The sequence below is a fragment of the Humulus lupulus genome, chromosome 6 (genome assembly GCF_963169125.1).
Source record: "Humulus lupulus chromosome 6, drHumLupu1.1, whole genome shotgun sequence".
Taxonomy (NCBI): Eukaryota; Viridiplantae; Streptophyta; class Magnoliopsida; order Rosales; family Cannabaceae; genus Humulus; species Humulus lupulus.
The window spans coordinates 152,605,535-152,617,469 of NC_084798.1; the positions used below are offsets into that span (position 1 = coordinate 152,605,535).

At 49.3% G+C, this 11,935-nt stretch overlaps 1 protein-coding gene across 1 annotated transcript; it reads left to right on the plus strand.

Moving 5' to 3' along the window:
• The first annotated feature begins 10,478 nt into the window (after positions 1–10,478).
• LOC133785562 (uncharacterized) lies at positions 10,479–11,655 on the plus strand. Its single transcript, XM_062224784.1, has 2 exons — positions 10,479–10,834; positions 11,013–11,655. The coding sequence occupies exons 1-2, from the start codon at positions 10,479–10,481 to the stop codon at positions 11,653–11,655; spliced, it is 999 nt and encodes a 332-aa protein (XP_062080768.1).
• The last annotated feature ends 280 nt before the right edge of the window (positions 11,656–11,935 follow it).

The window sequence follows — 11,935 nt, forward strand, 5'->3', positions numbered from 1 at the left end:
TGCTTATGTGAAAATTGCCATAGAAATGCCTGCCATTATGTATCATGAAAATTATCTCCTGTGTAGCCCAGCGATGGACGGGACTGGGGGTTGAGGCACGTTCATAGAGCTACGCCAAAACACCCCCAACTCCCTGACAAGTCCTTTGCAGAATACACGCGATCGCTGTAGAGCTTTGCTTCGCAAGCTCCAGCTCCGGGTCTCGGAAGGCGAAAGATGGCAAGATCCGCGAGCGCTGTAGAGCTTTGCTTCGCAAGCTCCAGCTCCGGGTCCCGCAAGGCGAAAGATGGCAAGATCCGCGAGCGCTGTAGAGCTTTGCTTCGCAAGCTCCAGCTCCGGGTCCCGCAAGGCGAAAGATGGCAAGATCCGCGAGCGCTGTAGAGCTTTGCTTCGCAAGCTCCAGCTCCGGGTCCCGCAAGGCGAAAGATGGCAAGATCCGCGAGCGCTGTAGAGCTTTGCTTCGCAAGCTCCAGCTCCGGGTCCCGCAAGGCGAAAGATGGCAAGATCCGTGATCGCTGTAAAGCTCTGCTTCGCAAGCTCCAGCTCCGGGTCCCGCAAGGCGAAAGATGGCAAGATCCGCGACCGTTGTAAGCCTTGCTTCGCAGGCTCCAACTCCGGATCTCACAAAATAATGCATGGCGAGCTCCTTGGCCATTGCAAGTTTCAGCTCCAGAAGCAGACATGGTCGATCCCCCACTCACAGCCGGCCTTGCTTCGCAAAGCCCCTGCTCCGGGATCACACCTGGTGGGAGTGGCGATTTCCCCGACAGCAATGTGCCTTGCCTCGCAGGGCTCCATGCCAGGTCCCTGAAGTCAGCCACCATGAGGTTCGCAACAACAGTTAGTTTTGCTTCGCAAAGATCTAACCTTAAGTCTAGCGACGCTCACCAAAAGAACTCCCGTTCCAAACCATGGAACGACTCACCTCAGCAATCCCAGCTAACAGTATAACTACAAGTCCCGGGATTGGCTATTTGCCTCAGGAAAGCTAAAATACGGTGAAAGGAGCTTGGCCGTTGGAACCAGGAAACCTTTGTAACCTAGAAACTATGTGGGAAAAGACACCATCTGTTAAAGCTTCAAGTGGGAAGTGCATAGGTTTTGGCCGTTGGAACCAAAACCTCATACGCCCCTACAACAGTTTCTACTGTATAAATGTCTACCCTAAGCGCAAAGATAAATAAAGAACTCGGCAGAAAAGAAAGGAGAATGCTATAATTATGGAAAATATGTCCGCAATGAAAAACTCAAAATGAAAAATAATTAAAGATAAAACCCCTTCAAGCATTGGGGGTAACTACAGCTTCCACGACCGCAGCTTCGGGGGCATCGGTTTCAACTGAGGCTGGCGGAGTCGGCTCATTGGAAGGCGGAACTTTGTCATGAGAAGGTTCAGAGGTCCCCGCCTCTCCGGGATCTCCCACCTCAGGAGCTCCAGCACGTTCGTCAATGTTGTAAGTTTGGACGTACGCCTCTGGGCCTTGATCCCACACGAGTAGCTTCTCCCTCATGGCTTCGGCATCATCTCCCAGATAGCCTAATACCTCCGGGTTCACTTTCCAGAGTTGATGCATGAGGACCACATGCGATATATTAATCGTCCTGTTCAGTATCACCTCAGCATCCTCCTTCTCCTTCAAGCGCTCCGCCTCGGAGGTTGCCAGCTGTGCCTCCGCGACAGTTAGTTGAGCCCTCAATTTTTCCATTTCGGCCTTGGAGGCATCACGCTCCCCCTTAAGAGAATCAATCTCCTTGCGCTGCTCCCTATTTTGGCTCAGCACGGATTGCTTCTCGGTCACATGCCCCCTGGCAGTGAATTGTAAGGCCTCGATCTCTTTATCCTTCTCGGCGAGCCCCAACTGCAGCATAGACACGAGATCCCTGCTCCTCTTATGGAGTTGCTCCTCCTCGTGCAGCTTACTCTGAAGAGTGGAATATTCCTCTTGCTGCTTAAGGAGGAGATCATTTTTTGATTGCAAGCGAGCTTCCAGGGTATCCTTCTCCACCTTAGCTTGGGACAGCTCTTCCCGGAGCTTGGAGTTTTCGGCCTTCATCCCATCCGACCGCTGTCTAAACTCATTCTCTGCCTTGGCCCGGTACTCTTGATATTTGGCAAGATATTTCTTGTCCGCCTCTTCCTCAGTCGTGCGCCGGGCCTGATCAATCTTCTCCGAAGCCTCCAAGGCCTGTTGGGTCAGTTTCTGCTTCTCCGCCTCCAAGGCCTGGCGAGCCAGCTGGCTCTCCTCCAGTTGAACCAGAACTGCACCAACCTCCCGGAACGAGCGTTCCGCGATCATAGAGGCCTGCAAGGAAAGACAACAGAATGAGCTAAAGCCGGACAAAAAGACAGATGATCCCAAAAAATAACAACTGACGGCTTACCCCGGACAGTTGCTGCTTCACAGCGTGTGTCAGCAACAGCGGATCCTTACTGCTACTGATGGCCCATTTCTTAGAATTGAGCTCGCATAAGCTCAGGGCCATGTCCTCCATCATCTCAGCTCCGAACGGCGCCAATGCACGTCCGAGCCTAGGCACCAGCCTCTTCTCCAAGGCTGGACCATCCAAAACTGCTCCGGCCGGGTGAAGGGATCTCACCCCCTCGGCCAGCTCAGCTCTCTTCACGGCAGACAAGTTATCTACCCTTCCCTGAGTAACAGCCTTCTCCGCCTCTAACCGCCTCTTCAAAAAACTATCGGCCCGTCTTACACCCTCCAGGAGAGCAGCGGGGAAACTGGTTGGCTTCCGCGGAAAGTGGAACTTCAGGTCAGGCAGAGGAAGGTTGGTTGTCTGAGAAGAAGGAGACCCCGGAAGGGTGGACCCCCTTTGGGCTGGAGGAGGAGGCAGACGGGGTATTAAGGCCCCGGTCTGTTGCTTTTGCTGCTGCGGCAGCAGAAGTAATTGCCCTTGTTGCTGCTGCTGGTTTGGATGTTGTTGTTGCTGCTGCTGTGACGTTGGTGATTGTCTCTGTTGTTCTTGTTGCTGCTGTTGTTGTAGTTGTGGTTGCTGTCGTTGCCTTCGACCGGGAGAAGAGTGTCTAAGGCGTTTGTTCTTAGCGCCCTCAGCATCTTCTCCGGGACGCTTGCTCACCCCAGTTGTCCTCACGGGGAACACAAGCCCTTCCCCGTCTCGGAAGGCCCGTCAGCAGGAGACTTCTCTACCCTCGGAGACGCTTGCGCCTCGCCACTTGTCTTCTTGGGGGAGGCAGCTTTACCTCCCCTACCAGCCTTGGTCTTCCGTCCTTTCCCCGTGGACGGGTCTTGGCTGGTAGCAGCCTTCTTAATGAGCAAAGTAACCCTCCCCAACATCTTGGCTTCTGGATACTCTGCAAGAAACGTACAAAGCAAGGTTAACGAACCAACAAGCAATGAGAAAGAAGATAAGCGGAAGACAAGACAATCAACAACATAAAAGCACAAGCAAGCCCGCCAGCAGGGAACAAGAAACAAGAAAAAGAAAAGTTTGAAAGGGACGAACATGCACGAGAAACGTGGATGGCCTTCCCCGAGCAAAACAAAACATCGCTTCCTGCTCCAGGAAGCTCCCGTACTCCTTGAAGTCCGGGAATGACATGCTGAGGGAAGAAGGGTCAACCATGATGACACCTTCTGGCAGACTACCGTCACTCAGACACCAGAGGAGCTCATCTACCCTATCGCAATATCTGTCGAAGGGTATCCTAGGCGGATCTAGCCTAAGGAAACGGGGATCAAACCCCATCTGAGAGGTCCGCGAAACCTCAGACAGGCTGGGGGTGTGGATCAATCGAAAACTAGTCTTACCTTTCCCGGAGGTACTAGCCCCCGGAGCCCCTTCGTTAGGGTAAGCCGCGGCGTGGCGAGCCTCGATCTCCTCTTCCTCCGGCTGGGGGTCGGGGAACCTCTCCGCCCAACTAGGAGATAAAGTATTTTCGTCCCGGGCTGCTTGGGTGATCACCTTGGACAGCTCCAGGGCAATCTGCTCCCGGATGTCAGCTGACACCTGAGTTTGCCCCCTGCCACTCACTGGCTCGATGTTTTGGAAGGAGGCAAGTAACCCATACTCCCTCAACGATTCGGAGGTCACAAGTCCCTCCACTTTCAACTCTTCCTCAGAAAGCCCTTCGTAGAACTTGGACCTCCTTATCATCTCCGCGCAGCGAGGTGTCCGCGGAATGACTTCTGCAAAATTCAAATACGAGCGTTAGAGATCCTACCAAAAGGCAAATCAAACGCAAAGAAACAAAGTTGAAAAGGAGAGGAAGGAACACTTACCAGGGATTTTGAAGTCCAAAGATAGGGCTGGCACCCTCTTCAGCGGAAAGCCAGTCGTCAGGAACCAGTATTCCCGGAGGTCTGGAACCCTCGCGGTATGACAGGTGGGGCACATCACGTCCGGGTGCCTTTCCAGCCTGTAAAACCCCACCTTGTCTGAATGACCCCTCATAGGCTGAGACTTCAACCCGTAGAAGTACAGCACCTCCTCCGGGGTAGGAGCTTCCAGTTTCCGGGACTTGCAAAAGATGAACCACCCTGCTAGGAGCTTGTAGCTGGGAGGAATCAACTGGAATGGGGCAATCCTCGCCTTCACACAGAAATTGGCAAAGTAGCTCCTGAGGGGCAAGTGCGCCCCACACACTATGTGTGCCCAGCTCCAGGCACCGAAGCCCTCGTGACTCTGGCTAGCCGACTCGCCCAGCACCGACAGACGATGCCACATCAGACCTGGGATGTTCTTCAGGCCTGCCTCGGAGGAATACAGCTCTAGCATGCCATAATTCCTGAAAAGGTTCGGCTTTTGGTCCATCTCCCAGATGGAACTATTAGAAGTCGGTGGGCTAGCCGCGACCACTTTCGCCTTTCCTTTCCCCTTTGCACCAACGACAGGGGAACCCTTCTCTTGGGCAGAATCAGCCTCCCCCACAGCAAGGAGTTGTTCCTTTGAGATGTTCGTCACTGGACAAAAGAAAGAAAGAAGAAAACACTCTAAGCAGTCAGCACCCTTGTCATACCCTAGTGGTATCAAAGGCGTCGGGGAGACCCTCCCCGAAAACTGCTTGGAGAGGCTCCCACCGAGCTTACCGAGGGATTGGCACCATGCCACCCGAAGGGTAGCAAGGAACCAGACTCCGACTCCGAGCCTAAGCCCACCAAAAGAAGTGTTTTTCCAGAGAAAAACACCCTAAAGGCGTTCATGCTTATGCCCTAAAACAGCAAAACAAGGAACGACTTTCCGAACGCAGATCGCCCAAGCATGCAAAAAAGGCTACTTATCGACTCACATCAATCACATGCCTACCAAAGCCCTATTCACGCATGCACATAAGCGATAATGGCAGAAACCTCTACTCTAACAACTACCAACAACCTAAGGTTTGGGAGGAAAGAGCAAAGTAGAAATACTTACTGATATTCGGGTAGTTGGAGGTTGAAGGAGTAACTGGATCACTGCACAGCACGATCGCGAGAAGTAAAAGCTGCAAAGACGAACGGCGATTCAAACCAGGAACTTCGGCGAATAAACCCACTGCCAAATCAAAATAAAAGTTTCCAGATACTTACCAAAAGAAATGGCAAGTTCGGGGGAACGTAAGCTGGGAAGCCTGAGAGTTCGAAGGTTTGGAAATCTGAAAATCCTAAAGATAGAGAATCTGAAAGCGTAAAGAGGAAGAAAGGTCCTTTCCCTCGTTTTTATAGCAGGGAAGAAGTCGTTTCGAATTCCTCAAATGGACGGTCCCGATCTTCCCATTCCGTGTGCATCAGATCCAACGGCTGGAGATGAAGCGACGATCCTATTTATGACTCCTCGGATGGGAATAAAGTATTTATTTCCCATCATTACACCACCTCGGGCCCGGAGTACCATTAAAAACCGTCAAATCATTATTCAGATGACTGACGCACGCATACTCAACCAGTCGCCTCACGCACACGTCTTGGTCGCAGAACCATTCCCAGAATGACACGTGGTCCTTGCCGCACTTGAGTACTTGAGTTCAAACAGAAGAAATTCCCTTTCTTTTTCATACTAGCACTCAGGCGGGAAAAAGGAACCCTTCCGGGAACACAGAAGGTGCCCCCTCGCCTAATCTAAGAGACCGAAATACCCGGAGGACTGTACAAGATCCCGGATCTCTCAAAGCTCCGTGACCTTGGGGGGTAAATGTTATCCAGATTTCCGGATAGCGTTTAGATTGATGTCCTCGGGGAAGCAGAATTATCGATGTCTTTCACGGTAGGTGACCAGAGCTCGCGGATGAACAGAAAGGCTTCGCCTCTCCCGTTTAGTGTCCGGATTACTCTTCCAAGCAAACACAACACGGAAACTCGTCAACTCTCCCGGACTCCCGAAGGGGTATCCTTCGGGGAAGCCCCTTCCAGGAGAAGCTCTTCGAGTGGTCTCCGCGGAAACAGTTCCGTGCCTCGCACGGAACAAAGCCAAACGGTCGAGTCCTGGAGGAGGCATATTTGGAATGATATCCGCCTGACACAGGATCCCGCCTGACACGCCCGTCAGGTCAAAGCCGCACACATCCCAGCACGCCTAAGGGTACCTTTTCGCCTACTGTTCCGCTGACAACTTGGAAAAGACGGCTGACTTTGTGTGTTCCCCATACTTTCACGTAAATATACCCACATAGAGTCTTGTAGCCATGCTACTACAGTAATTGTATCCCTATTTATGGCTGGTGTAACTAAGACTCATGTACGTAGAGAAAAACCCTAATCCGAAACCCTAGCTATAAAGACCCCTTCATTTTACAAGAAGGGGGACGACCAACAAATCACATAGCAAAAACTCTACTAAAATCTCTCTAGCTTCATCTTCTTCAAGAGAACCCGAGAGAAACACTGTGAGTGTGTGAAGTTCTTGTGCACCAGCCATCTTACTGTAACCTTTTCCAAGTATAATAACATCGACTCGTGGACTAGGGCTTGTTAACGCCTGAACCACGTAAAAACACTGTTTGTTTAGTTACATTTCAGCATTTCTACAATTCTTATCTTTTTATTATTCTGTTTGTATTCGTTTCCGAAAAACTCGGTAAACAGGTGGATTTTTCTGGGTTCGAAGGGTCGGGCCACGGGATGGTTCTTGGTGAGCCGTGGCCCTTCGAAGCTGTTGCATGCTGAGGAAGGAGGGCAGGCCGCGGCATGGTCCAAGGAATGCCACGACCCTTACCTATTTTTGTGCCTTAGACGGTTCTGTTTGGGGGCCATGCCGTGGCATGGGTGGCCTATGCCGAGGCGCTTAAGGGATTTTGGGATTTTGAGATTTTAGGGTTGGGAATTTAACCTAGGGTGCTCGGGATTGAATCTTTTACCATATTTGGTGAAGTTCAATGTTCCGGGGACTAGAACTTGGTTTGGAAACTCATTTAAGATTGTTAATGGTATCTTTCATCATGGTTGTGACTAGGTGCTAAGCTAGGGCTCGGGGATCGGATCGCGCTCAAGGAGTAATCGCCTGTAGCTAATTCATCTAGAAGCTAAATGTAAGAAAACTACACCCGGTTGAATATTTGAACGGGACTAAGGGCTCCCTGATATATATGATTGAAAGAATGGTATTATTCCATGTAAATTGTAACCAACGGCCTAAGCGTGCCACGGTTAACTTGTGCAATTGGCACGGCTCAGACACTGGTATCCGAGGACAGCTTATTATGCACTGAGCTCGGTTTAAGCGGGCCGAAGTCAGTGGGTTAAACAGAGGGTGCGACCTAAGGTGTCGACCCTAGTATTTGTGTTAATTGACAATTATATTTGGCTATGAACATGATTAATGAGATTGTTGAATAATCTGAGTATAGATGAGGTTACCTGTACCTTGAAGTGTGCTTATATGCTGTGGATTGAGTATCTGAACATGCTTATTGGAATGTCTGTTGATAATATTGTTTATACTGTGTATGTTGTTTTCTTGCTGAGCCTTGGCTCACGGGTGCTGCGTGGTGCAGGTAAAGGCAAGGGCAAGATCGATCAACCTTGATTGGAGAGCTCTGCAGGGTGAATGTACATGTCAGGCCGCTCAACCGCCACGGTTGAGGAGATTACAGGGACGAGAGGACCAGAACCTTGTATTTCGCCTTAGTATGGCTAATGTTTACTCTTAACTGTTGAATTTTGTAAACCAACTTTTAAACATTGTCGATTTTGGGGATCCCTTCTGTAAACTGTTTATAACTTATAAAATGTATCTTTTGAGGCCAAAATGTCTTTTAGCCCTAGAACACTTTAGCTAATGACACGTTTTGATTAAATGACTTGATTAGCAAGTCTCACACTTTTATAAATACACAGTGTAGCGGTCTTGGCTATCCAGGGCGTTACAACAGCGCTGCTCAATAGTTCCCCAACGCTATACTCAGAACCCCAAACTGCCCAAACAAATCATGTGTAGCACTATAGCGCCCTCTGATGGGCGCTGTAGCGCTACCCCCAGCCAGATACTCCCCTGAAATCTCTTCCTTCGATTCTACCATTTCCAACCCAAATTAAAAGCTTCCAAGCATCAAATTAAATCCCAAATGAACCCAAATACCACCTCCACATGTCCTAGGCACCACAACCCCAAGAACCCTAGCCGAAACTCCAATCAATTCCCAACTGCCAACTCAAAAACCAGCTGAAACTTAACTTGGAAAACAGAGCAAAAGTAAGAGTTCTAATGACTAAAAACTCACCTCAATCTCCGCAACACACCCTCTTCAATGGTGGAGCATAACCCTAGCTTATCCCATCTTGGTTCCTCAAAAAGAGCTTGAAAATTCAAAGAAAAATGAGGAGAAAACCATCGGTAGAGAAGGAGGAAATGGGACTCTGTTTTTGACAAGGTTCTACAGCCTTAATGGCTGATATAAATCTCTAAGGGTGAAAAGACCTAAATGTCCTCAAGTCTAAAATAAAACCTTAACAGCCACCAAGGGCAACATCGTCCTTTCACACCTATTTTGTTAATCATAATTAACACCCTCCAATTCCTGCTATTCTCAATATTCTCAAACACCAATAAATTATATCCCATTACCCTTTAATTCCCGATAATGCTCTAACCATTAAAATCACCCCGAGACTCACCCCGAGCCCCGAACTTAATCTCGTTTTGACCAGACCGAACACTTGCATTCCATGATCGTCTCATGTCAAAAGGCTCGAACAAATCCACATATAATGTGGTACCATTCATAACTCACCCACATGCACAAAAATACACAATTATGCCTACAACGGGCCAAATTACCAAAATGCCATTATAATTAAAATACACCCATATGCATGCATTTATCATCATATAATAATATAATTCACATAAACATGCATATAATCACTTAATAACATAATAAATCAATTATGGCCCTCCCGGCCTCCTAATCAAGGTCCTCAGCCTTATTAGGAAATTTGGGACATTACAACAAATCTGCCTGGAGGCGTGTATAGCGCCTGGTCGAGGTATCACATCGAGGCAGGAGCGATCCTGCCTCTTCATCCTTTTTTCCAAGGAGTGGCCAACTACTTCGGGGTCGCTCCTTTTCAAATCACCCCAAATGGATATGCTCTCTGCACGCTATATCCTTTATAGTCACAAGAAGTGGCCGGTCCCCACGCCACATGAGGTCAACTACTTGTTCGACCTACAGTCCAACCCCAACCAAGAGAACACTGGGTTCTTCCACTTCTGCCACCAGGAAACGGCTCGCATTTTTCTGACTAACACCACTTTCATCTCGAATGTGGGAAAGTACCATCTGGAGTACATTCTGACAGCTGATATGGTCGCGAACAACTTGGCCTTCATATAAGGAGGTAAAATCTTTGTACCCCTAGTCTTATATTTTTCTTCTTTGAGTCTTCCTGCATTTCCCTTAGAAATTTAGTGCATTTCAGGCCCATGGCTGCGACCGACCCCCACTCCAGACATGGTGATCCGATCATCCCTCCTGGCCAGCATGACTGACATAGAGAAAAGTGTCAAACAACTGGTCACAGAGGCCAATCTCAGACTGGTCGGCCTTTTGGCTCCTCACCAGGATGTGAAGGAATCTACCGCGGGGAGTGCTACTGGCACTGAAGTCCCCGAACAACAACCAGATGTGTCACAACCCCCTCCGAGGAGGGCAACTGGGGTGACCATCAACGAGCCAACTGGTGCCCCTCGACCTGCTGCTGCACCGGCCCCTCCAGGGAAGGGAAAGAAGAAGGCCACAGAACTTATTCTTGAGTCGTCGGACGAGAACAGTACTGATTTTACGCTTTTAGATAGTCTGCCTATTCCCTGTCACCTCTTCGACGGGGATGGCAACTTTAAATACCCTCCTACTTTAAATTTAGACTTCTTCAGGCCAGAGAGTGAGTGTAGCACTAGTAAAGTAAATAGTGTAGCAACCAGTAAATATAGCTCGGGTATTATACTTTCAATTTCTCTGTCCTTGCTTCTTAAAATTAGCAAGTTTCTTTTATTATATTGCCTGACTGTTCACTTGTTTCTTTTTTGTCGACATGCCTACTGAACATGCCTTCGACTTGTACACCAAGTCAGCGAGCAAGAAAAAGTCTCACAGGTGCCAGTCTGGGGAGGGCTGCAGTAATCAACCCGCGAAGAAGCCTCGAACAGACGACCCCCATGCGTCTACTCCAACAAAGGAGACAACTCCTCCACCAGCTCCTGCCAGGGAGGCGACTCCCCCGACTCCAACAAACCCAAATCCTCCATCTCCGGTCGGACAGACTCCTCCTCCAGCTCCAATCGACCCTATGCCTCCAACATCGACCGTCCAGCAGTCGGCTGGTTGTCGGGAAGAAGCCTCAGGAGACGACCTCACAGGCGTGGTGCTCAACTCAGCCAAAGATAGGCTGTCGAAAATAACAAAGCACTGATGCAGCCAGGAGGCAATCCAGGAGACCGGCTCCATGGGGGTCGACCAAGTCCTTAGCCGCGCACTGAACGAAGTGCTCGCTGTAAGTTTCTTTCTGCTTTGTACTTTATGAATTTTCTTTTTAACTTGCTCCTATTAACAACCTTTTCTTTTTCAGATCGAAGGGGGTGCTTATCCTGACCTCTGGCTGGCGTTTTTTGAGAACACAGAATGCTCAGTTTGAGAAGAAACTAAGCGATCAAATTAGTGCTGCTGAGGCTCAATACACCGAGCAACTCAAGGCGTCTGAGGTTACTTATGTCAAGCTGCTGAAGGCAATCGAGGTGAAACATTCTGAGGACCTCAAAGAGGCGAAGGCGAAGCATACCGAGGCTCTTAAAAAAGCCGAGGCGAAGCACCTCGAGGTGCTGCAAGTGACCGAGGCCACAATTGCTTCTCTCGAAGAGGAGCTGAAGAGGAAGGATGCAAGTATTGATAAGATCACTGCATCCAAGGAGCAGTACAAGGAGGTCTCGCTCATGAATTATCGGGAAGCCCACAAGCTTCAAGATGAGCTAGCAATAAGCCGCCAAGAGGTTGCTGCTTTAGAGGAACAGAACGCCCGCAACCTTGAAGACTATGAGGGGGCAACGTTCGAGTGCTTCTACTTGTTCTGGAAGAATAATACCACTGCCAACTTTTCCTATCTCCCAGACCATATCAGAGAGGCGGAGCTGGCTAGGTGCATTGCTCGCCTGGAGGAAGAGACAATTAAAAGGTCTCCAGAAATTGCTCTAGCAACCGGCATCGAAGGCGCCTGAGAAGAGGCTGGGGATGCAGTCGACCAACAGCAACAGCAATCGCCACAAGACCCCCCGGCAACTTGATAATTTTATCTTTTGACTTACATGGCCTACGGGTCATGATGTAAAGACAATCATGATTTAACGTTTTATTGCTACACAGGCAGCTTTTCTCTTTTTATTGAACAGTTACATTCGAGCAGTCACTGCTCGCGATGTAAAAGAATCCATTTTGATATTATAATATTTGCATCTTATTATAACTTCTGTTTGAATGACCGAACTTAGCATAGCACTT

What these genes read in the sequence shown, in the direction of transcription:
- LOC133785562 (XM_062224784.1), top strand. Translation starts at nt 10,479, where the DNA reads ATGCCTACTGAACATGCCTTCGACTTGTACACCAAGTCAGCGAGCAAG. An exon ending in AACTCAGCCAAAGATAGGCT is followed by an intron (nt 10,835 to 11,012) that starts GTCGAAAATAAC and finishes TTTCTTTTTCAG; the next exon opens with ATCGAAGGGGGTGCTTATCC.